This window comes from Coregonus lavaretus (genome assembly GCF_964263955.1).
Source record: "Coregonus lavaretus genome assembly, chromosome: 15".
NCBI lineage: Eukaryota > Metazoa > Chordata > Actinopteri > Salmoniformes > Salmonidae > Coregonus > Coregonus lavaretus.
In genome coordinates this window covers 44,870,083-44,897,446 of record NC_140002.1, presented here as the reverse complement: position 1 = coordinate 44,897,446, position 27,364 = coordinate 44,870,083, and the positions used below count along the sequence as shown (strand labels likewise).

General features: G+C 41.0%; 1 protein-coding gene across 1 annotated transcript; it reads right to left on the bottom strand.

Moving 5' to 3' along the window:
• Positions 1-975: 975 nt before the first annotated feature.
• On the bottom strand, positions 976-14,269 carry LOC311142339 (uncharacterized protein). Its single transcript, XM_084177968.1, has 6 exons — positions 13,587-14,269; positions 12,922-13,041; positions 12,269-12,421; positions 7,540-7,631; positions 7,232-7,352; positions 976-1,888 (listed from the first exon to the last, which is right to left on the bottom strand). Exons 1-6 carry the CDS (start codon positions 14,148-14,150, stop codon positions 1,538-1,540), a joined length of 1,401 nt encoding a protein of 466 aa, XP_084034094.1. The 5' UTR covers positions 14,151-14,269; the 3' UTR covers positions 976-1,537.
• Positions 14,270-27,364: the final 13,095 nt, after the last annotated feature.

The following is a 27,364-nucleotide window of genomic DNA, read 5'->3' as shown; positions in this document are numbered from 1 at the left end:
GCTTGCAGCCACACTATCCTGAGAACTCCCAGAAGCGAGGATCCGAAGGGTCACCGCCAAACGCTCGGACACATCCACCGAAGTACTATGGGTATTCACATGTTTGATGTACGAGGCAAGGCGCTGGATGAGATCGTCGAATCGGTTAGGAGACATCCTGAAGTACCAAAAGTGCATCTCCTCATTAATGCCACACATTTTCTGCACAAGTAGGATTTCTTGCTGTCTGGTTATATTAAGAGGTCGCACTGACCATCTTCTCCTGCGGTTCCTCCTTCTCCGCTCCAACATAAGACACAGCAACTCTTCCTCCTCTTCATCGATAAGTGTCTCTTCATCATATGTTGCCTTTTTGTAATGTTGTGTTGTTTGTATTGTATCACCCCTATCCTCTTCTTCTACAGATATTCAGAAATGTTCTGCTGAATTGTACATTGATCGTATATGCTGCCACCTATTGTATTGGATGCGTATGCTAATCTCCGCTCCGCTCCGTAACGTTGTTACAAATTCTACTGTGTATAATGTTAAATGTAACCCTGCCTTGTTATAAAGTCTACTGTGTATAGTGTAAAATGTAACCCTGCCTTACATAAAGGCTACATAATTAATAATTGCAGAAGAGCACTGTAATCAGATTAACAAATTATAGGTTTTATGACATAACATTTCAATACTTTTCTACATTGAAACCTGTATGTCTTGTTTATTTTTAAAAGTCCAATGCTTAACATTGTGTGTGTGTGTGTGTGTGTGTGTGTGTGTGTGTGTGTGTGTGTGTGTGTGTGCGTGTGTGTGTGTGTGTGTATAGAATGAAATATATGTTTAAAGACATTGTAACCATTGTTTGCATAATGCTGAGCCCTGCAATAGTAGTTGACTAAACTACAGAGTATGTTGTCCATTGAAGTTGTCTCTTTTGATATCAGATTCAGAATGAACGATAACAAGGTTTGTGGGAGTTTGAAGGGGTTTGATTCACCTTAGGCCAAGAGTGGCTGCAATTGGCCCTGTTTGTTTACGTTTACTTTATTTACAAACATTGGAGTAAAACAAGCTTATATTTTGTGTTCTGATGGGGTACGGCAGTTGAACTAAGCTCATGAGACATTTATATGTTATATTCTTCAAGAATCAATGGGTCCAAAAATGTATTTTTCTGTAGCAACTAAGGATTGTCCCTTTAATCAGAGACACGTGTTACAGTCAACATGACTGCTTGTCATTACAGTAGAAAATTAATGCTTACAGTTGGAGGGAAAATCTCCAACCCAAATGTAGTATCCAGGCAACCAATACACAGAATGCTCTTAAGAATTTTTTCCTAAAGCCAAACAGATCAGAGCGGTACACAGTACTAGTAGATTGGAGAATGAATCTGCTTGTGACCGTGTATCTAACTATCAGCTCAATGTATCTCTCCCAGTAAGAATCCACAGTTAGAAAGATTGATAAAGTAGCTACCAGTATATACATAGATACATGTATGTGTCGTGTCCCTCCCTTAAATGCATATGATGTTGTGTATGATGTGTTATTATAAGTCTATGGTATGAAACCCCTCCTCCAGTCTGCTGCTGCACGTCGACCGCGATGCCTGCAATGCCTGCTCTGCATCCTGGTCACCATGACGACCCACCTTCCCCATTTTCAGCCTGTCCCTCCAGGTGACAGGGGTACATTGGGGGGTGGGAGAGGGGGAAGGGACGGGGGTACTAACGGGAACCTGTCCAGGGGTGTAGGTCAAGGGGGTAGAGACTGGCCTCTGGATGGGGGGTCTGTTGGTCCTCCTCAGCAGCCCCAGACGGGAGGGCTTCCTCTGGGCTTGTTCTGCTGCCTGCTGCTGCTGGCTCTGGAGCTGTTGCTGGAGGATCATCTGGACATCGTCCTAATAAAGATACGTTTTTTATTCATCTCATCATGGTATTCCAGTATTGCAATTGTATTTATATTGTTTATCTTTTTCTGCCCACTGCTGCAACTTCTACCCCTTAGACACCAAACTTGGTACAACTTGGTATATATTCTGACTACTTGGGCAGTGCACCATTGTCTTTCTAGTTCAATCTGACCTAGGATCAGCTATGTACCCTAATTCACAAATGGTTATGATCAGGAGAAAGAATAAGCCAGCTGTTGCTAGATCAGTGGTCTACTGTCACCAAGAGGGTAATATATGTAATATAATGTTCTATTGCACCACTAGAGGGAGCTGGTCTCTCACAAGATGACCCCTGAGGCCCCAGTCTCAATTACTACAGTATCATGCCAGGACACCAGCTGGTGATATTACAGTGTAAATAATGTATGTGTATTTCATACCTATGCAGGGCCGGACACAGTCAAATTTTACAATAATTATATTTTGTTTGTTTTTACTCCTGAACTTCCTCCGATCATTTTCATGATGCCCATCTGGTTTGCTTCTATATGCCATATTTTTCTAACTGTGCTCTTTCACAAAAGCTCTCAACATATAACCTATACAGTGATCCCTCGCCACTTCGCGGTTCACTTATCGCGGATTCGCTATTTCGCGGATTTTCATAATGCATTTTTTTTTTTTGGGTGCATTGTGCTCTGCATTCTGATTCGCTAAAAACTCACTCCCGCTTCTTGTATCAAAACATGCTACGAATTGTGCTATCATTTTGTCGTCTCGTGCAGTTATGTGTACGTACATAAAACAGCTTGGCAAATTTACATTAAGTTGGCCAAATTATCTTGTAATTTCGAACATCTCCTAAACCCATAATGTCGACGAAACGGCCTGGACCGACAAAAGCACCTGCGGATGGGCCCAAACGGCGGAAGATGCTACCTATCTCAGATAAAGTTAAACTTCTGGACATGCTAAGGGAAGGTAAATGACAAAGCCACAAAGCGACGATGAAAGAGAAGAGGGAGAAGAGGACACGAGAGATGAGGAGGAAGGACTAACGCTTGGTCGCTTAGCAACCATGGTGCGAATGGCCACTGAACTTAAGCGAGTAGCTGAGGAATGGGACCCTTTGATGAGCCGTTCATTACAGTTCTCCAACGTAATCGATGGTGGCATGTCGGTGTACAAGGATCTTTTTGCAAAGAAGAAAAAAGAGCGACAACAGCTGCCTATCACTATGTTCTTCTCCCGAACAAACACACCTGCACCGCGGGCTTCAGAAGAAGAGAACACTGCAGAGCGCAGTCAGGATGCAGCGGCCCAGTCTGAAGAGCAGTGAAACGGCCTACACGTGAGTCACTGTATTTGTATACATGTAATAGTTGCTAATTGTAAAAAAAAAAAGTTTTCTATTTCGCGGATTTCACTTATCGCGGGTCATTTTCGGAACGTAACCCCCGCGATAAACGAGGGATTACTGTATACTTATTATGGACACAGTATGCTTTACATTACTTATCTTGTTGTTATTAGTTGTTGTTATTAGTCCCATCCTTCAGCTCCATTCAACACCTCCCATCTATCTCTTAACACCATCCATATATTTTTCAACTGTACTGTGATGTTTTACAAAAGTTCTGAACATTTCTATTCTCATTGTTTATACAGATCGTAAATTGAAAATAAACAATTTTGCTAAAAGTATTATTATATTATTGATCGATTGACTATGGCTTTTCAGATCACACAGTAGTGCTATCTGCAGGTTTAGCTCCAGGTAAATATTGCAATTGTTTAGCCATTCCTGGACCTTTGTCCAAAAACAAGCTACAAATGGACAGTACCAAAACAAATGATCTAATGATTCTGTCTCTTCGCAGCAAAATCTTCAGAGCTAGGAAGATTGTATCCCCCATATAAATAACATTCTATTGGTAGCAAGAATTGTATATAATAATTTAAATTGAAAGATTTTAAGTTTTGAATCCGGCGTCGTTTTGCGTATCAGTTCATAAACACTATGCCATGGAATCGGTATGTCAAAAATCTCTTCCCAACTATTTTGCAATCTATATGGGACGGCTGTCAATCCTTTGGTCCTTAAATGAAACTGGTATACCTTTTTATTTATCACAATTTTCTTTAACCAATTATGTTCTTTAATGCAAGGCCGACAGACAAGTTCCTTACTTTTTCCCTCTTCCACTTTCCTCTTCCATTTTTGCGGTAATGCTGCAATTATTTGGTTGTAATTTTGGGTAGAGCAGACATTTCCATATGCATGTGTGACATAACTCACAATTTTATTTTATCAATTAGTATATTTGAGTTTAACCACAATATTTGTTGCAATATTTGTTCAGTCATTTCTGGACGATTAAATTGAAATTGCAACCGACTTTCTATGGCTTGTTTTAGAAATAGTGATATTTGGGAGATTATTTCCTTTTCAAATAACTTAAAGTGAGAGGTTGTAATCTGAATAAAGGGAAAAAAGGCCATTCTTGAACATTGGGTGAGACAATCTTACTAATTTGCTAGAGACCCAGTTCGGATTTAAGTATAACTTTTGTATGACTGAAGCTTTTAGTGATAAGTCTAATGCTTTAATATTTAATAATTTCTGTCCTCCGAATTCATATTCATTATATAAATAGGCCCATTTAATTTTGACTGGCTTGCCGTTCCAAATAAAATGGAATATTATTTTCTCATATAATTTAAAAAACTGTTCACTAGGCATAGGCAATACCATAAGCAAATAGGTAAACTGGGATAATACTAAAGAGTTAATCAGGGTGATTTTTCCACAAATTGACAGGTATTTACCTTTCCATGGTAGCAAGATCTTATCTATTTTTGCTAACTTTCTATTAACATTTATTGGAGTGAGATCATTTATTTCATTTGGGATATGTATTCCGAGTATATCCACATCACCATCAGACCATTTTATTGGTAAACTACATGGTAATGTAAAAGTTAAATTTTTTAGTGATCCAATACGTAATATACTACATTTATTAATCCAGAGAGGTTAGAAAATGTATCTAGATCCTCTATGAGGCTGTGGAGGGATTCAAGTTGTGGATTTAAAAGAAAACATGAATCATCAGCACATCTTTGTTTTCAAGCCCTGGATTTCTAATCCTCTGATATTATTATTCGATCTGATTTTAATAGCTAACTTCTCGATGGCCATAATAAATAGACATGCCGATAGTGGACAACCTTGTTTCACTCCTCTTGACAGTTTAAAACTCTCTGAGAAATAGCCATTATTTACTATTTTACACCTAGGGTTACTATACATGATTTTAACCAAATGTATAAGAGATTGTCCAACATTGAAATGCTCCAGGCATTTATATATAAACCCCAGTCGTACTTTATCAAATGCCTTTTCGAAGTCTGCTATGAATAGCAGGCGTGGTTTCCCAGATTTTTCATAGTGTTCTATTGTTTCCAGTACTTGCCTTATATTATCTCCAATGTATCGCCCATGTAAAAAACCTGTCTGATTAGAATGAATAATGTCCGACAATACCTTTTTAATTCTATGCGCTATACATTTTGCTAGAATTTTTGCATCATAACACTGAAGTGTAAGGGGCCTCCAATTTATATTTTCCACTTGTATCCTGTTTCAGTAATAATGAAATCAGACCTTCTTCTTGAGTGTCTGATAATCTACCATTTACATAGGAGTGGTTAAAACATGCTAATAACGGTCCTCTGAGTATATCAAAAAAGGTTTGGTATACCTCAACTGGTATGCCATCCAACCCTGGAGTTTTCCCGGACTTAAAGTCTTTAATTGTATCCAGAAGTTCCTCCTCTGTAATTTCACCTTCACATGAGTCTTTCTGTATGGCTGTTAATTTTACATTATCAATAGAAAAAAATCTCTACAATTTGCTTCAGTTAGAGGAGATGGAGGCGACTGAAACGAAAACATATGCTTAAAGTACTTTGTTTCTTCCTTCAAATTATCATTTGGTGAATCATGGGTGACTCCGTCATTTGTAACCAGTTTCAGTAAATTATTTTTGGTAGCATTCCTATGTTGAAGATTAAAAAATAATTTGGTGCATTTTTCCCCATATTCCATCCAGTTTGCTGTATTTGTATAATATATTACACTTGATCTTTCTTGAATAAGTTTCTCCATTTCTTTTTGTTTCTCTAATTTATTCTGAGCCTCTATGTTACAGTTTTTATTGCTATCTATCTGTTCTGTTAGACCTTCTATTGCCTTTGTAAGTGTGGACTCTTTTGACATAAAATGCTTTTGTTTTCGAGATGAGTACTGAATTGCATGGCCTCTAAAGGCACATTTAAAGGTGTCCCATACAATAAGGGGATTTGATGTACCTATGTTATGTCGGGAAAAAAAACAGTTATAAATTCCTCTGTCCTAGTTAAAAACAAGTTATCATCCAATAGGCTTTGATAAAATTTCCAATATCCTCGCCCACGTGGAAATTCAGTAAGAGTAATGTATATGCCAATTATATGATGGTCCGACCGCATTCTGTCCCCTATCAACACTTTTTAAACTTTTGGTGCCAACAAGAATGACATAAGAAAGAAGTCAAGACAACTAGCTTAATTGAGTCTCCGCCATGTATATCTCACTAGATCAGGATATTTAAGCCTCCATATATCTACTAGTTCTAATGTATCCATGACATTCACGATTTCCTTAAGAGCACGAGGGTGATTGTTTGTAGTGTGATTTACTTTACGGTCCATTGAGCTATTTAAAACGGTATTATAATCTCCCACCATAATAATAGAGTCTTGAATTGCTTGCAGAGTTGATAATTTATTATATATATTTTCAAAGAAGTGTGGATCATCATTATTTGGTCCGTAGTGTGTAGTTCCTGTATTTAGCTACACCACTACATGGCAAAAAAGCAATTAACTACTGAAAACACTCCCAATATTAGAATTTTGTTGAACTACCACCAAGCTACTACAAAATGTTATTCAATTACTCATTTAACTAAATGTAGTTTACCCCAACACTGGTGTTAAACCATGGGTAATTTGCTATTGGCCCCTGATTAGTCAGAGCTTGTTTTCCACAGTAACACCTCTCCCCAGCTGAGCTTATATGTTCCCACTGTATGTCTCAGACATATCCCTTTTTCCTTCCCATAGACTGTGACGCTCTCTCTCTCTACTCTCTCTCTCTGCACTCTATCTGTCTCTCCCTTCCTCCCTCTCCTTCTCCCTCTCTCCCTCTCTCCCCTCCTCCCTCATCCTTTCCCTCTTCCCTTGTCCATCTCCCTCCCACTGTCTCTCCCTCTCCCCCACCCCTCCCTCTATCTCTCTCAGTACCTTCCAGGTCTCTAGTTCCAGAGCGAGCTCCAGTCGTTTCTGCACGGCCTCCAGCAGCTGGTTGTTAAGTAACATCATCTCTGTCTTACTGCGGAGAAGCTCCGCCTCCATGGCCTTCTTCCTGTACAACAGGAAGTCGAATAAAACAAAATATCAATGTTATTCTTCTACAGACGAGCGGCATTGACAACTCTCTTTGCCGTGGTGTGTGTGTGTGTGTGTGTGCGGTGTGTGCGTGTGTGTGTGTTAGTGTGTGAGCCATGTGTGTCTGCATGTGTATTTGTGTGTGTGTGTGTGTATATACTCACTTCTCCATGGCATCATCTCTGTCACGTAGTGCCTGTTGTAGAACAGCACTGTCAGAGACACCGTTTTCTCTCTGACCCCCGGACTTGGAATCCTTGGTAAACAAAGGAAAGAGTGGTTGGGAAAGAAAGGAAGTTTGTTTTATTGACATTCATAGGTGTCATTGACATAAAATTGTGTTTCTTGCAGTGCCGGTCGGTGCCGTTTAAGATGAGCATGGCCTTATTTCTATTACAGCATATTGGATGACTCATTTATTTTCCATTCACCCAGTTCAATGTAACATTGATAGGTTTAGGCTACTACATGATACTCACATTTTCCCTATACCCATCATGAGGTTGCTACAACCTAGCCTATGAATTAAAGTTTACAACGCAGGTCCACACAGGACGAGATAAATATTTTAGGTGACAGTGACACATGGACAGACAGTGACACATTCAATACCACCTTGCGCACTCTTGCCTGCATCTAGCTGATATAGGGTGTAATCATTATTCCAACAGTTGCAAATGAGAGTTGGACAAATGCAGGTATGTTTTTCCCCATTTTGTTCTGTTTGCTTCCGTTTAAGAATCGGTTTTCATAGTAGCCACGTTGTATTCCTTCTCTCATCTTTGAGCTCTCCTCCCCTCACCTCTTCCCTTAATTTGTTGACTTCAATGCACAACACATCAGCTGTATGTGACCAGGCGAAAAAAACATTCCAAAACAAACCATATCATAACCGCTACACACAGCCTACATTGTTGTCACCATATTAGCTAAAGTAACGTCATAGTCAGAACCCCACCTGTTTTGGGCCCCACCTGTTTTGCATGTTATTTTGGCATTAATACGTGTCACATATCAGTTTGCAAACAATGTAAAAAAACTAAAAAACATTGCCGCATACAAACATGGTCTCAATTTCGCTTTCTTGAGTCAGGCAGCTCCAAAATGCAGGTATTTCAGCCTAGCTCAATGCTTTCTGTGGTGGTGGGGCAGCCAGCGGAAAATACAGAGCGTAGGGGTTGGTAATGTTCTCTAGTTGCGCCGTGATCGGCTCAGTGTTCTGTCACTCATGGGGACACTATGTCACTGCAAACTCTATGGGGAACTCGGGCCTCTTTCAAGAGCTCTGAACTGAAGATCACTAACGTCATAATTCAACCTTGTTTTTTTCAGAGTTCCCAGTTGTCTTGAAAACACCATAAATCCAGAGAATGCCAGACTTTGATGACAAAGTTTGATGACAAAATTTGCCCACGAAGTACCGCCGCGCCACCTTCCTGTTCAAGTGAGCACAACAAGGTAAGTCCTTATATGCTGCTGCATAAATGATGTAATATGCCAGGGAGATATGTATACTGTAGCTAAGAAAGTAATATTAAGTGCATGTTGTGTAGTAAGCTGTTAGTAGCCAATGTGCCTCACCCTAATAATTTGATCACTTTTCCACGCATAATTTAGCCTACTCTTCTGACTTGGTGGTGCATATGTAGCCTATAACCTGTTTTAGAGAAATGTCATCATTGAATATTGTAAGAGCTTTCATTGTCTGCTTATATGCCCCCTTTTTCTGACTTGGTGTACAGGGAGAATACTGTAAGAACGGCCCATTTTCTGAATGATGTCGCTGTACATTTCTAAAGTGCTGAACAAATAGTTATATTGACTACATCCGTCCTAGCTCGCACATTAATGTCTTAATCAAATTACGGATTGCCTCTTATCAGCTCGTCGTCACCTTATGCCATAGTTTGTACATCTCAATTGTCAGTAGAAACCACATTTGTTTAAGCAAGTCAGCCATATCAGCGATGTTTTTTTAAAAGGCAGTAAATTAGGCTGAATTAACTGTTTTGCTGCCAGACAAGGCCCCGCTGATAGCCAGGTGTAGCAGTGGTAAGATGTTTGGACTGCTGTTGGGATAGCTTTATGTAGGCCCTAACAGTTTGTGGGCACCGTTTGTCACCGTTATAGTCCAATTAATGTATTGTTTAGTGTTATGTAGTGGCTTTGCTGGCATGTATCCCCAAAATTTTTCGGGAGTTTGCTCCACCAGGATTTACACGCTAAAATCACCACTGATTACAGTGTAAAGTAAGTAAGCAGTTTAGCAGTTACATTGGCGGGCCCCGGTGGCAATAAATTAGTCAAACCAAACGCTTACTTTGATATGCAAGAGTTCCAGTGTTGTGTTGGATAGTCATAGCCAGCATAGCATCCCTCTGTTTGAGCAGGGTGTTTCAGTAGGCTAAACAAGCTAGCGGGCATTTGCTAGCTAAGTAAGTGAACTGAAAGTGAAAAAAATTTATAAATCTTCAAAATTGTTGAATTATTGTATTTCTCTCTCTTTCAGTCAACTACTCACCGCATTTTATGCACTGCAGTGCTAGCTAGCTGTAGCTTATGCTTTCAGTACTAGTTTAATTCTCTGATCCTTCATTCTCTGATTGGTTGGATAACATGTCAGTTCATGCTGCAAGAGCTCTGATAGATTGGAAATTGTCATTATTATTGTGTAAGTCTATGGAAGGGGGTGAGAACCATGAGCCTCCTAGGTTTTGTATTGAAGTCAGTGTACCCAGAGGAGGACGGATGCTAGCTGTCCTCCGGCTACGCTATGGTGCTACCCTACAGAGTGCTGTTGAGGCTACTGTATACCTTCATTGCAAAACAGTGTGTTTTAATCAATTATTTGGTGACGTGAATACAGTGAGTGAAAAAAGTATTTGATCCCCTGCTGATTTTGTACATTTGCCCACTGACAAAGACATGATCAGTCTATAATTGTAATGGTAGGTTTCTTTGAACAGTGAGAGACAGAATAACAACAAAAAAATCCAGAAAAACGTATGTCAAAAATTGTATAAATTCATTTGCATTTTAATTAGGGAAATAAGTATTTGACCCCTCTGCAAAACATGACTTACTACTTGGTGGCAAAACCCTTGTTGGCAATCACAGAGGTCAGACGTTTCTTGTAGTTGTCCACCAGGTTTGCACACATCTCAGGAGGGATTTTGTCCCACTCCTCTTTGCAGATCTTCTCCAAGTCATTAAGGTTTCGAGGCTGACGTTTGGCAACTCGAACCTTCAGCTCCCTCCACAGATTTTCTATGGGATTAAGGTCTGGAGACTGGCTAGGCCACTCCAGGACCTTAATGTGCTTCTTCTTGAGCCACTCCTTTGTTGACTTGGCCGTGTGTTTTGGGTCATTGTCATGCTGGAATACCCATCCACGACCCATTTTCAATGCCCTGGCTGAGGGAAGGAGGTTCTCACCCAAGATTTGACATTACATGGCCCTGTCCATCGTCCCTCTGATGCGGTGAAGTTGTCCTGTCCCCTTAGCAGAAAAACACCCCCAAAGTATAACGTTTCCACCTCCATGTTTGACGGTGGGGATGGTGTTCTTGGGGTCATAGGCAGCATTCCTCCTCCTCCAAACACGGCGAGTTGAGTTGATGCCAAAGAGCTCGATTTTGGTCTCATCTGACCACAACACTTTCACCCAGTTCTCCTCTGAATCATTCAGATGTTCATTGGTAAACTTCAGACAGGCCTGTATATGTGCTTTCTTGAGCAGGGGGACCTTGCGGGCGCTGCAGGATTTCAGTCCTTCACGGCGTAGTGTGTTACCAATTGTTTTCTTGGTGACTATGGTCCCAGCTGCATTGAGATCACTGACAAGATCTTCCCGTGTAGTTCTGGGCTGATTCCTCACCGTTCTCATGATCATTGCAACTCCATGAGGTGAGATCTTGCATGGAGCCCCAGGCCGAAGGAGATTGACAGTTATTTTGTGTTTCTTCCATTTGCGAATAATCGCACCAACTGCTGTCACCTTCTCACCAAGCTGCTTGGCGATGGTCTTGTAGCCCATTCCAGCCTTGTGTAGGTCTACAATCTTGTCCCTGACATCCTTGGAGAGCTCTTTGGTCTTGGCGATGGTGGAGAGTTTGGAATCTGATTGATTGATTGATCCCTTTAAGAGTGTGCTCCTAATCTCAGCTCGTTACCTGTATAAAAGACACCTGGGACCCAGAAATCTTTCTGATTGGGAGGGGGTCAAATACTTATTTCCCTCATTAAAATGCAAATCAATTCATAACATTTTTGACATGCGTTTTTCTGGATTATTTTGTTGTTATTCTGTCTCTCACTGTTCAAATAAACCTACCATTAAAGTTATAGACTGATCATTTCTTTGTCAGTGGGCAAACGTACAAAATCAGCAGGGGATCACATACTTTTTTCCCTCACTGTATATTTAGTATAGTTTTATGTAAAAATGAAATTCACTGAGGAGGATGGTCCTCCCCTTCCTCCTCTGAGGAGCCTCCACTGGTTTCTTGGTATTGATGATATACATGCGTTTAACAATCCTTAATGTCTTGTCTTGTAGACATACCCTCAGCAGTTATTCTGCCTAAATTGTTTGCTGATATATTCTGATAGGATTTAAGCTCACCTGAGACTATATGAGTGCAAGCCTGGGTCACATTCACTAAGACCAAATATATATTTTGAAATCCCAAAATGTTAATAGATGTTCTTGTTTTGACAATCAGGTAGCACCTCCTCAAAATGTTTGTGTCATTAAACCATGACACCCTATTTGGGTCTACTGAATATGTCCTTAAGGACCATGGTCTGGGCTCACCTGTACCGTGTGGCTGAGACTTGAGAGCTACTTTAGACTCACCTGTACTGTGCGGCTGGGAGGTAGTTAAAACTAACCTGTGCTGTGTGGTTCAGTGCTAGATTGCGGGCTACGTTCTGCAGCAGAACCAGTGCTGTATCCAGACTGTTCTCCTGACCAGAGGGTTCTACTGGGCTGGACTCTGTCAGAGGAAGCAACAACCTCAGAATGGACTGAACCTCCTCTGTAACCTGGAGAGAGATAGGGGTAGCGAGGGGGGGGGGGGTAGCGAGAGGGAGAGAGGGGGGAGAGTGAGAGTGGTAGCGAGAGGGTAAGAGCAAGGGGGAGCAGTGAAAGAGAGAGATAGAGAGAGAGAGGGGGGAGGGGGGATGGGTGGGTGGGAGAGAGAGAGAAGAGGGGCGTAAAGAGGGAGAGAGCGAAAGAGGGGAAAGAAAGTTCAACATACACACAGACTTCTAAAGGTGATGTGCTCCACAGAAACCAAAAGGACTAATTTATTGTGTGCAGTAAGTAATACTCCATTCTCACACAGTTATCAGCATACTCCATTCAAGCCCCATTGTTGTGTGCTTCTTGTTGTTATTCAACCTCTATACATCACACTGTTTTTGTTTGTGTTTCAACGATTGTATGACCAGGCATTCTGCCTTTGAAAGGATCTTTGAAATATATGGTTCTACTTGAATGCTCTGAATGCTTGTCTGTATTTGTGTGTGTTTGTGTGCGTTACCTTCTCTCTGTGCTGACTCCAACCCAGTCCCTCTCTGTTCTCCTGTAGTTTGTCCACCTGAGCCTTCAGCCTCAGACTGCGCTTCCGAGACAGCTCCACCTCGCGACGCACCTCCTTCAACTGAACACACAGAAGTAAGTTTGTAAAGAAACACGTTAATCAACTTCCTACAAGAATTCCCCTTTTCACTTCAACTAGACATACACAGACACAGTGTTACATGCAAACACACACACACACACATATACAAACCACCTTCGAGGCAGTACCTTTAACCATGCATGCACGCACACACACACATAGACACACACATGCACATGCACACAACCTTTCCCTCAAAAAAACACAGTGTCATGAAAAACTCGGACACAGTGGTAAACAGAAACCTAATCCAGATTCCTGGATGATGAGAGAAATAGCACACGCACACATTTCTCACTCTCTCTCTGTCTCTCTCTCTCTCTCTCTCTGTCTTTCTCTCTCTCTCTGTCTTTCTCTCTCTCTGTCTTTCTCTCTCTCTCTGTCTTTCTCTCTCTCTCTCTCTGTCTTTCTCTCTCTCTCTCTCTCTCTCTCTCTCTCTCTCTCTCTCTCTCTCTCTCTCTCTCTCTCTCGCTCTCTCTCTCTCTCTCTCTCTCTCTCTCTCTCTCTCTCTCTCTCTCTCTCACCGTGTCTGAGACTGGTCCTACTGTTCTGCGTCTGCTGAGTGGTCGTCCACTCCTGATGAGGTCCGGTAAGATTCCATCTATGTAGCTCCGTCTGGAAGTGCTCCTATCCTCACGGACCGCATCAGAACCGTCTCCTTCTCCCTCACTGACCACAGTCAAACCCTCTGGACCGTCATTCGCTACGGTCAAACTTTCTCTGACCACGGTCAGCTCACCAAACCCATCAGGACCAGCATCTTCTATGGTCAGAAACGGCATCGAACAGTCACTGATCATAGACATGGTCAACAGTTCAGGACCGTTGTCCCCCTCTTCAGTCAGGGGAGTCAACCCTTCTGTTACCACATCCTCTTGCTCTAGTTTGGTCGCGGTCGAGCTTGAATCTTCCTGTGTTTGTGATACATCTCTCATTATTGTAGACCGTGTGGTTGAACCACCCCTGACCGTGTCAGGCCGCTGTGGTCCATCTTCCAGGGTGTCCAGGGAGTAGCAGAGGCGTTCCATGGCAGTGAACCGTGGTCTCAGTCTCTTGTTTAGGAAGGAGAAAGCCATAGGGTCTCCCATGGTCTAACACAGTGGCCACCACCACCAAACAGCAAACCAACAAGAGAGGAGAGTTATAGAGAAAGAATGGAAGAGGAGCTCACAATCTCACTGGGACATCAACAACTGACTGCCAGTGAGAAGAGGATATGACAGAGTGAGAAAAAAAGAGGAAGAGAGAAAAATAACCGGGGGTGGGGGGTGGGGGGGAACACACAGAATGTCTAACAACTTGTTTTTCCTGATCTTTGAGGGACATGAATAGGACAAACACATGTTATGGGTGATGTCATTGTGTGGTGTCAGAAGAGGCTGCACCCTCACCTTACTTTCGTCAACTTGTGTTTTAATTGCTACAGTGACGGTGTAGCCTGGATATGGATATATCAACAGGGCTTGAGGGAAGTGGCCCTTTGATGCCTTAACATGAACACAATCAGACACAAATTACAGATATGATGTACAACATCTAACTGTTTATATTGCCCTGTTATCCTATAACAACACTGTGCTACACAGATACCCATTACAGGAGGAGGAGGAGAAAGTGTGTGTGAGAGATAGAAGAGTAAAGAGAGGGGAAAGGACAGAAAGAACAGAAGAATGGGGACAGAGAAAGAGAGTGAAAAACATTAGGGAGTGGATTAGAGATAAAAATCAGTCTCAGATACAAACAGTTTCAGTACAGACTGACTTTCTTTGGAAATGGTCAAATATGTTGAAAGAAGAAGAAAATGGAGAAGTGCAAACCCAGCATGACTACATCACTTCCCTAATGTGTGTCCAACTAGGAACGGAAAAACACCACCTTCTCACTGATACTCCTGATAAATAATCATTTTGACACAGCGGAAGGAGGCAAAGAATGTGGGATCTGTTTAGCCCCTGTAGAAGAATGCCGAGTGTGTATACAGCAATGCTCTGTGATGTTATTCTCATTTGTTCCGTCCCAGTAATCCCTTGTGTATCACAATGAAACCAGAAAACTCCTCAGCAGCCATTCACTCCACAGAGAGTAAACAATATATATTTATTTATTTTATTTAACCTTTATTTTATCAGGGAATCATACTGAGACCAAGGTCTCTTTTACAGATGAGCCCTGAATTACATAAATTACAGAAAATACACACATCAAAATATAAATACAAAATGCAAGCAGAATGAAAGAAAGAAAAACACGGTCATAAAAAACAAACACATTCATTGGTAATAAGGTCCTCAATCAGCTTTCTGAATTGCCCTAGAGGCACCAGAACATCAAATTTAAGAACATTTTGAAGATTGTTCCACAAATAAGGTGCAAGAAAACTAAAAGCTGATTTACCTAACTTAGTAGATACCAAAGGAATTTCCAGAGTTAGCCATCCCTGAGACCGGGTGTGGTAACTCGTATGTCTGAAGTTTAGTAATGATGTCAGGTACAGCTGGAATTTTTGTAAAAGGGCTTTATAAATGAAAACATAGCAATGTATCAACCTAGGTGACATCAAAGAGGGCTAACCAACTTTCTGGTAGAGAATGCAGAGTACTAAAATTGTCACCCATGATAAAGCACAGTACACTATGATAAACTGCATCTAATGGCTTTAATGAAGTGGCAGCTGCGTTCATATAGATGATGTCGCCATAGTCTAGGACGAATAGGAACGTTGAATGAATAATCTGCTATCTACTATTTAGCGAGAGGCAGGACCTACTGTATTTCTATGGAAGAAGCCCATTTTTATTCTCAGCTTTTTAACTAACTCATCACTATGCTTTTTAAAAGACAGCTTTTCATCTATCCAGATGCCCAGATATTTGTAATCAGGGACACGATCAAAATAGACACCTTCCAAAGTACATATGCTTAAATCATCAGACTTTTTTTTATGCGCTCTAGAGAACAACATATACTTAGTTTTACCTGCATTCAGTACTCATTTCAGGTCAATAAAGTGTTTTTGTAATACAATGAAGGCAGACTGTAGTTCAGATAGAGTCTGTACAACCGTGGGGGCAATAGCATACACAACAGTATCATCGGCATACAAGTGCAGGTTACAATTTTTACAGACAAGTTGATTTTGTTAATGTAAACAGTAAAAGGTACAGGACCCAGAATCAACCCCTGCGGGACACCTTTCGTAATATCCAGGAAACCTGATTTAACACCATCAGTAGATATACATTGAGTTCTATCTGTCAAGTAATTTTTAAACCAGTTACATGCAGCCTGGTCTAGGCCAATTGAGGAAATCCTCTGAATTAGCAGTGAGTGATCAACAGTATCGAAAGCCTTTGACAGGTCAATGAAGAGGGCAGCACAATGTTGCCTTTTATCCATACAGTTAACCACATCATTTATAACTAGGGATGCAGCAGAGATAGTCCTATGACATGGTCTAAAACCCGACTGATGTACACTACCAGTCAAAGGTTTTGACACACCTACTCATTCAAGGGTTCTTCTTTATTTGTACAATTTTTTACATTGTAGAATAATAGTGAAGACATTAAAACTATGAAATAACACATATGGAATCATGTAGTAAACAAAAAAGTGTTAAACTAATCAAAATGTATTTTATATTTGAGATTCTTCAAATAGCCACCCTTTGCCTTGATGACAGTTTTGCTTGGCATTCTCTCAACCAGCTTCACCTGGAATGCTTTTCCAACAATCTTGAAGGAGTTCCCACATATGCTGAGCACTTGTTAGCTGTTTTTACTTCACTCTGCGGTCCGACTCATCCCAAACCATCTCAATTGGGTTGAGGTCGGGGGATTGTGGAGGCCAGGTCATCTGATGCAGCACTCCATCACTCTCCTTCATGGTATAATAGCCCTTACACAGCCTGGAGGTGTGTTGGGTCATTGTCCTGTTGAAAAACAAATGATAGTTCCACTAAGACCAAACCAGATGGGATTGCGTATCGCTGAAGAATGCTGTGGTAGCCATGCTGGTTAAGTGTGCCTTGAATACTAAATAAATCACAGACAGCGTAACCAGCAAAGCACCCCCACACCATAACACCTCCTCCTCCATGCTTTATGGTGGGAAATACACATGCAGAGATAATCCGTTTACCCACACCGTGTCTCGCAAGTACACGGCGGTTGGAACCAAAAATCTCAAATTTGGACTCCAGACCAAAGGACAAATTTCCACCGGTCTAATGTCCATTGCTCGTGTTTCTTGGCCCAAGCAGGTCTCTTCTTCCTAATGGTGTCCTTTAGTAGTGGTTTCTTTGCAGCAATTCCACCATGAAGGCCTGATTCACACAGTCCCCTCTGAACAGTTGATGCTGAGACATGCATGTTACTTTAACTCTGTGAAGCATTTATTTGGGTTGCAATTTCTGAGGCTGGTAACTCTAATGAACTTATCCTCTGCAGCAGAGGTAACTCTGGGTCTTCCATTCCTGTGGCGGTCCTCATGAGAGCCAGCTTCATCATAGCGCTTGATGGTTTTTGCGACTGCACTTGAAAAAACTTTCAAAGTTCTTGAATTTTCTGTGTTGATTGACCTTCATGTCTTAAAGTAATGATGGACTGTCGTTTCTCTTTGCATATTTGAGCTGTTCTTGACATAATATGGACTTGGTCTTTTACCAAATAGGGCTCTCTTCTGTATACCCCCCCTACCTTGTCACAACACAACTGATTGGCTCAAACGCATTAAGAAGGAAAGAAATTCCACAAATTAACTTTTAAGAAGGCACACCTGTTAATTGAAATGCATTCCAGGTGACTACCTCATGAAACTGGTTGAGAGAATGCCAAGAGTGTGCATAGCTGTCATCAAGGCAAAGGGTGGCTATTTGATTAATCTCAAATATCAAATATATTTTTCTTTGTTTACATTTGTTTTGGTTACTACATGATTCCATATGTGTTCTTTCATAGTTTTGATCTCTTCACTATTATTCTACAATGTAGAAAACAGAAAAAAATTAAGAAAAACCCTGGAATGAGTAGGTGTGTCCAAACTTTTGACTGGTACTGTACATTTAGAATATATTTCAAAGATAAGAAAGATCTTAGCTGAGAATTAATCAAGGATTCAAATATTTTAGCTAGGCAGGAAAGGTTAGAAATGGGAAGATTAATTATTTAGGTCACAAGGGTCACCACCTTTGTGAAGGAGGAGGACATGGGCCGCCTTCCAAACCTTGGGGATCGTACCAGATATAATTGTTAGGTTAAAAATATGGGTTAGTGATTCAGCAATCAGGGGGCAGAGAGGTGCAGCAGAAATGGATCAAGCATATCAGGTCAAGTGGATTTTTTTTTTTACATCAATCTTAAGCAAGGCATCTAGCACATCACAAATAGCAAACTGTTGAAATTTTAAAAAAAAATCACTAGAAGTTGATGGTTTAACCGTCGAGTCAGCTACAGTGCATTGCAAAAGTATTCATACCACTTGGCGTTTTTCCTATTTTGTTGCATTACAACCTGTAATTTAAATGGATTTTTATTTGGATTTCATGTAATGGACATACACAAAATAGTCCAAATTGCTGAAGCGAAATGAAAAAAATTACTTGTTTCAAAAAATTCAAAAAAATAAATAATGGAAAAGTGGTGCGTGCATATGTATTCACCCCCTTTGCTATGAAGTCCCTAAATAAGATCTGGTGCAACCAACTACCTTCAGAAGTCACATAATTAGTTAAATAAAGTCCACCTGTGTGCAATCTAAGTGTCACATGATCTGTCACACCTGTTCTGAAAGGCCCCAGAGTCTGCAACACCACTAAGCAAGGGGCACCACCAAGCAAGCGGCACCATGAAGACCAAGGAGCTCTCCAAACAGGTCAGGGACAAAGTTGTGGAGAAGTACAGATCAGGGTTATAAAAAATATCCGAAACTTTGAACATCCCACGGAGCACCATTAAATCCATTATAATTTTTTTTAAAGAATATGGCACCACAACAAACCTACCAAGAGAGGGCCGTCGACCAAAACTCATAGACCAGGCAAGGAGGGCATTAATCAGAGAGGCAACAAAGAGACCAAGGATAACCCTGAAGGAGCTGCAAAGCTCCACAGCGGAGATTGGAGTATCTGTCCATAGGACCACTTTAAGCCATACACTCCACAGAGCTTTACGGAAGAGTGGCCAGAAAAAAAGCCATTGCTTAAAGAAAAAAATAAGCAAACACATTTGGTGTTCACCAAAACGCATGTGGGAGACTCCCCAAACATATGGAAGAAGGTACTCTGGTCAGATGAGACTAAAATTGAGCTTTTTGGCCATCAGGAAAAACGCTATGTCTGCCGTAAACCCAACACCTCTTATCACCCCGAGAACACCATCCCCACAGTGAAGCATGGTGATGGCAGCATCATGCTGTGGGGATGTTTTTCATCGGCAGGGACTGAGAAACTGGTCAGAATTGAAGGAATGATGGATGGCGCTAAATACAGGGAAATTCTTGAGGGAAACCTGTTTCAGTCTTCCAGAGATTTGAGACTGGGATGGGGGTTCACCTTCCAGCAGGACAATGACCCTAAGCATATGTCACGCCCTGACCTATAGAACTCTTGTTTGTTGAGTCAGGGTGTGGAATTCTATGTTAGACATTCTATGTTTCAGTTCTAGTTTTTCTATTTCTATGTCTGGCCGGGTATGATTCCCAATCAGAGGCAGCTGTCGCTCATTGTCTCTGATTGGGGATCATACTTAGGTAGCCCATTGCCTGCTGTGTATTGTGGGATCTTGTTCCTGTTAGGCTGGTATGGTTATAGCCCTTTGGACTTCACGTTACGTTGTTTCTTGTTTTGTTTAATGTTTATTTAGTTAATAAACATGTACGCTTTTCACGCTGCACCTTGGTCCGACCCGTCTCTCAACGATTGTGACAGCATACTGCTAAAGCAACACTTGAGTGGTTTAAGGGGCAACATTGAAATGTCTTGGAATGGCCTAGTCAAAGCCCAGACCTCAATCCAATTGAACATCTGTGGTATGACTTAAAGATTGCTGTAGACCAGCGGAACCCATCCAACTTGAAGGAGCTGGAGCAGTTTTGCCTTGAAGAATGGGCATAAATCCCAGTGGCTAGATGTGCCAAGCTTACAGAGACATACCCCAAGAGACTTGCAGCTATAATTGCTGCAAAAGGTGGCTCTACAAAGTATTGACTTTGCACGCTCAAGTTTTCTGTTTTTTTGTCTTATTTCTTGTTTGTTTCACAATAAAAAATATCTTGCATCTTCAAAGTGATAGGCATGTTGTGTAAATCAAATGATACAAACCCCCAAAAAATCCATTTTAATTCCAGGTTGTAAGGCAACAAAATAGGAAAAATGCCAAGAGGGGTGAATACTTTCACAAGCCACTGTACACAGCTGATTCAAATAACCAACTAATCATCAAGTTTTGAATATTTGAATCAGCTGTGTAGTGCTTTGGCAAAAAACAAAACGTGCACCCAGTGCTGCCCCAGGACCGAGTTCGGGAAACCCTGAGCTATTGCACCAATAGCATCCTCCATGGCAGCAAGGGGGCGGTAAATCCCAGCAACAAAAAAATTGTGTATTCTGGTTTATGGACACAACTATGAGCTCACATTTCTTGGGAACAGAAATCAGATTTTACATATATGGCCAGTCTTCCCCCTTTCTGTAATATGACACATCTAAATACATTATAATAATTTATACTGAACAAAATTATAAACACAACATGTAAACTGTTGGTCCCATGTTTCGGCAGGCAGCTTAGTGGTTAAGAGCGTTGTGCCGGTAACTGAAAGGGCGCTGGTTCTAATCCCCGAGCCGACTAGGTGAAAAATCTGTCGATGTGCCCTTGGGCAAGGCACTTAACCCTGATTGCTCCTGTAAGTCGCTCTGGATAAGAGTGTCTGCTAAATGACTAAAAATGTAAAATGAGCTGAAATAAAAAATCCCAGAAATGTTCCATATGCACAAAAAGCTTATTTCATATTTTGTGCACAAATGTGTTTCCATCCCTGTTAGTGAGCATTTCTCCTTTACCAAGATAATCCATCCACCTGACAGGTGTGGCATATCAAGAAGCTGCTTAAACGGCATAATCATTACACAGGTGCACCTTGTGCTGGGAACAAAAAAAGGCCACTCTAAAATGTGCAGTTTTGTCACACAACACAATGCCACAGACGTCTCAACTTTTGAGGGAGCATGCAATTGGCTTGCTGACTGCAGGAATGTCCATCAGAGCTGTTGCCAGGGAATTGAATGTTCATTTCTCTACCATAAGCAGCCTCCAACGTTGTTTTAGAGAGTTTGGCAGTCCATCCAACTGGCCTCACAACAGCAGACCACGTGTAACCACGCCAACCCAGGATCTCCACATCCGGCTTCTTCACCTGCGGGATCGTCTGAGACTAGCCACCAGGACAGCTGATGAAACTGAGGAGTATTTCTGTCTGTAATAAAGCCCTTTTGTGGGGAAAAACTAATTCTAATTGGCTGGGCCTGGCTCCCCAGTGGGTGGGCCTGGCTCCCAAGTGGGTGGGCCTTTGCCCCCTCCCCTGCCCAGTCATGTGAAATCCATAGATTAGGGCCTAATACATTTATTTCAATTGACGGATTTCCTTATATGAACTGTAACTCAGTAGAATCGTTGAAATTGTTGCATGTTGCGTTTATATTTTTGTTCAGTATAATTCAATGTCTTTATCAGATACAGAACCATTTAACCATGTTTCCGAGAGAACTAGAATGTCAGGACATGAGTCCTGTACCCAAATGTCACTTGTTTCCATTCTTGAAATCATACTTGTCACATTTAGGTGCATTAGCCCAAGCCCCTTAGGAGATTTAAGGTCAGAGGGGGTATTAAGCTCATTCCCATAAGAGGTAACAGGCTTAGGGGTCATCTGCAGCTATTTATTGAGTGAGCTGAGACTTTGCCACGGTCCCTAGCCAACCACATGAGAGCAGAGCAGACTCCACATCAAATTAAAGATTTTTCTTGATCAAATAACAACTTTTTGTGCAGTATTAATGTACCATCCTTACAAACCACTTAATGTAAATGTACATTAATGTATCGTACATAGGCTGGTCATCTAGGTTTGGTACCATTCCATCACCATGAAGAAAAACAATGCACAATACAGTAATTGAGTACATTGAGACAGCAAGTGATTGTGGTGATGTGGCTCAGTTGGTAGAGCATGGCGTTTGCAATGCTAGGGTTGTGGGTTCGATTCCCATCGGGGACCAGTATGAAAATGTATGCACTCACTAATGTAAGTTGCTCTGAATAAGAGCATCTACTGAAAGGAATGAATAGACCATTTCAGTTTACACATATAAATAAGTTGCATTTGCAAAGTATTTCATGAAACTGGAAAACATATATCAAGCAAGTATTTTTATATTCCACAAGTATTATCAGATTAACTGTTTTGTACAGATAATTACCAGACTCAAGTTACAAATGCTGGTAAACACTCAAATACAAATACATTTTGTAAAAACAAATCACAAAGGTAGTGCATTGGGCCTTTACTAGTATTAGCGGACCAATAATAAACTATGTGGTCTGTAAGCAGGCAGATGTGAAAATGTATGTGTATAATAATAATAATATGCCATTTAGCAGACGCTTTTATCCAAAGCGACTTACAGTCATGCGTGCATACATTTTTGTGTATGTGTGGGCCTAACCATAAAGTAGTGCAGAGCCTCCACCTAGTAGGTGAAATACCCCTAAAGAATATATAGGGTGTTTCTCAATATGCATACTACTGTGCTCCACAGTCTCATGCTCCAAGTGCATTCTCAGAGGACGTTCTCTTCAGTGCGTTCTTGTGAGGACGAGAGTGTGGAGAACACATAAAACATTTCATTTGAGAAGCACTCGCACGCCCCCTACTGTACTACATCACGCTGCACGCTCACTGAACCTTCATCCAGCCAGGACAATGGCAACAATAGAGACGAAACAAGATATACACAAAGCAAACATTTTACTTGATAATTATCAGCTAGATATATGTGAATCGTAATAATGTAGCTAACCAGATATTATAACAGGCAAAAATGACCTAAAACCAATTTTATCCATGGCAGATGTCAATTCTTCGTGGGTAGCTAGCTAACAATTCTTCATTGCTATCTGGCTAGCTAACAGTAGTAGCTAGCCAGTTAGCTCTGTTGACTTACTATGGGCTTACGACCTACAGTGGGTATTGTAGGCAGGTAACCATGCCAAATGAACACAGCATGTATTTATTAACATATCAAACTAAAATATTGTAGTCAGGCAAGATATGAGATGTGAATAGGCAACATTTCATTCCGAAGTCGGAGTGTATTTTCTCTCACTTCAGCTATAATAATGTCTGCCATTGATTTCAATAACATTTGGGTCATTTTTATGTGGTTGCATCATATTTCTTTGCACACTTTCCATTGAAGCTTGCATCGATGTATGCTTCAAAATATGTACAAATGGAGCACGCATTCGAGAAGTGCCCCCTGTGCACCGTTTCGCATACTTTGATTTGGACTCATACTCCGACCCTCCCGTGCTCCAATTTGCATGCTAGGAGCACCATAGTATGCATTTTGAGAAACACCCATAGTTTATCCACTAGGAAATATCATATGCCTACACAGTATATAGAACTACACACCAATTAAATATCCCTTTAACTAAAGCAAGGAATGAACAGTTATTAATTATTATTGAACTCAAGACGTAAGTGTAATCTCAATCAAATCAGTCTCAGTAGAAAGCTCAAACTGGAATCATATGTAACACAACAATTATTATTTAACACATTTCAATGCTCAAATAAATCACAGATATACACTTATTTAGGACCTGGTACCAGGGATTGAAGATCCCCTTCAAACCAATAAAAGAAATAGCAGAGTAATTAGTCCCCAATCCAATGAAACTCACAGCCCGGAATCCAGGTCACATGTGTGTGACTGATGATAAGCACACGAGTGCAAACAGTCCAACAGGCCTGTCACTCAGAGCTCAGTCTCTCACAGCATCTCCAACTGTTGAGGAGAGCAAACAGTCCAACGGGCCTGTCACTCAGAGCTCAGTCTCTCACAGCATCTCCAACTGTTGAGGAAAGCAAACAGTCCAACGGGCCTGTCACTCAGAGCTCAGTCTCTCACAGCATCTCCAACTGTTGAGGAGAGCAAACAGTCCCAACGGGCCTGTCACTCAGAGCTCAGTCTCTTACAGCATCTCCAACTGTTGAGGAGAGCAAACAGTCCAACGGGCCTGTCACTCAGAGCTCAGTCTCTCACAGCATCTCCAACTGTTGAGGACAGCAAACAGTCCAACGGGCCTGTCACACAGAGCTCAGTCTCTCACAGCATTTCCAACTGTTGAGGAGAGCAAAAGCAGAGGTCTTCCGATGCCAGTTGAACCCCAACAACAACAAAAAACGCTGTCCTCATGGTGGTCGGGGATGCGGGGCTGGGGCTAACAGTTCATTAATGGGGTTCCTCAGATGGAGTTAAACTAACTTTTTAAAACAATAAAACAATTAACTAGCCGTCTTGAGAGCTCACAGAGTTTGTGGGCTTCACCTTCTCCTCCCTCTCTCAAACCTTAGACTGTTGCTTAGCGATGGCTCCATCTCTAAAACATGTCCCCCATGCAACAATGTATGTCCTCCATCGGGGTCTTGAGAGGCAATAGGACTGATTTGGTTAGATACATTTTATAGCTTGAGATTAAGCAACATGTATCTATGATCTTCGATGCGTTTGGGAGCAATTGAGATACATTGTCTAGATAGAGTAAAATATCGTCTGCGTTTAATGAGATTAAATGATGAGTAGATTTTAGGGAAATCAATATTATTTCCTTCGATTGACGAACTGCCTCGGGCCAGGGGTTCCATGGATAATAAGAATAGCAAAAGCAAAATTGGATCGCCTTGTCTGCTGCTTCTAATAATTCTGAACAAAGCAGAGCAGATATTCCCTGTTATACAGTAACTATGGCTGAGGGATTGGTACATAGTATTTTAATCATATGAATGAAGTTGGAGCCAATTCCCATATGTTCCAAGACTGACCAGGCATATGACCATTCTAGTCTATCAAAAGCTTCTTCTGTATCGAGAGATAAGGAGCTGTTGTTTCTGATGAAGCATCTAAGGTATGTAATAGTCGACGGAGGTTATCCAAGGATAAACGCTTTTTAACAAACCTGCTTTGGTCGGTGTAGAATAATTTCGGTAAGTAAGTCTCTAGACCGGACGACAACATTTTAGAAATATCTGTGTTTATCAAAGATAGGGGCCAACAGTGAGAACACTGGTGGTATCCTTACCTTTTTTAAATAAAAGTGAAATTAGTGCTGTATTCACATCTCTCCCAAATGAACCTTTGTGAACGTCTGTATTAATCGTTTTGCCCAATGGTGGACCTAACTGATTCCAAAATGTTAAATAGACCTCAGGAGGAATATTGTCCCATCCAGGTGTATTGTTCATGCTTTATTCATGCTATCCAATACCCTTTTGAGTTCATTGAGAGAGATTCGGGCTCCCAGCGAAGTGGCCTACTCTGTTGAGAGAACAGGAGTTCTTAATTCTTTTAGAAAATACTTAGTCTGGCTTGGTGTGGATTTAGAATCAGAGGTGTACAGTTCTTTATAGAACTGGGAGAATCTTTGATTGATTAATTTGGGTTCTGATAGTAATTCCCCTGTTTCAGATTCAATAGTTGCTATCTCAGCTAATTGATCATTACTGCATAGCTTGTTGGCCAGTAAATGACTGGGATGATTACCATGGAAGTAATGGTTGAGTCTTACTCGATGGATGGCAAATTCTGCTCTCTGTCTTAACAATAATTTAAGTTCTGACTTTGGAAAGAGTAATAGCTACCTGGTCTGAAAAGAATGTTTGTTGAGAACGCTCTAACACAGTTTCTTTAATTGTGATTTATTCAACCAAGATGCAAATGCAGTTGCATTATATTTAATAAAACCTTTGGTGGCATCCCATAGAATCCGGGGGTCATCGACTGAATTGTTATTGATCATTATGAATTAATTTAGTTCCATTTCAAATTTATCACAGAATATATGATTTTGTAGTAATGAAACGTTGAAACGCCATCTTGTGGCTCTTTTAGGAGATTCTGAAATGTGAAGTTGACAGTAGTAATCGTGGTATTTAGACAAGCTCACATGTCTTAATTAAAGAAAATAGAGGTGTAGATAAAAGTATGAAATCGATTTGTGATTCCCCTTCTAGCTTAGTTTGCGCTGTTTCCAGGTCATGGAGTCGCCCCTCTGTCACATTGGCTGCTGTCTCCAAACGTTCCACTTCAGTTGAGTAGGTATCCACTTTAGAAGTGAGCAGTGCAAAATATTAATTTATTGGTTTTAATTGCAAGTCGAGGGCAGAGGTAATTTCCTCACAAACAATCTCTCGGATAGTAGTGGCCAACTCTTTCTGTTGTTGGGGGTTGAGAGCCGCCATTTTCCCACAGGTGAATTGTGAACAGACAGAATATGCCACCCAGGGGAGCGAAATAGACCTGCTATTGTTCCTTGTAATACAGTGGACGTCCCACACCTTAATGTGATGTTATATGTTGACAATTATTTGAAAATAATTATTTAGTAAAATAAAGCAACGAGAAAGCCATGCATGTCACCGGAACACACCGTAATCTGATTACTTTCTGGTTGCACCATTCCTGTGAAGAAGCATCTTGTTTTTAGGACACACCAGTCAAAAATTATATAGACCATGGTCAAGGTCAAATTGCGGGTCAAATTAACCCAGAACCTCATGGATGTCACTATTCCAGTACCGGGTCTAATTTAACATTTTCTTTAGACTCAATGTGCCCTCAAATGTCTTGGGGCTCTGAGCAAATTTTAGGTCTTGTGAGCGCAAACTTGAACGTTGTGAGAATTTTGTGCAACCTCCAGCACGTGTTTACAATGAACACTGAGATTGTACCCTTACAGTTTTAGACAGTAGCCAATAGGCTATTGTGGCTATTTGATCATAATGTAGGCCTACCAACAAAACCAATGGAGCCAATCATAACACTTTCACATGGAAATAGATTTTGATTTCTATGATATAGCCTACAGTAGCCTATATGTGGTGTTCAATGCAGGCCTACATTGCATGAGACTTTTAAAAATGAAGCTTGACACTAATTAATGACTTTTACCTGGTCTGTAACTCCATATGGGCCAAATAGGTGACTGTCAATTGCATTGTATTTTGTTGTATAATGCAAGAA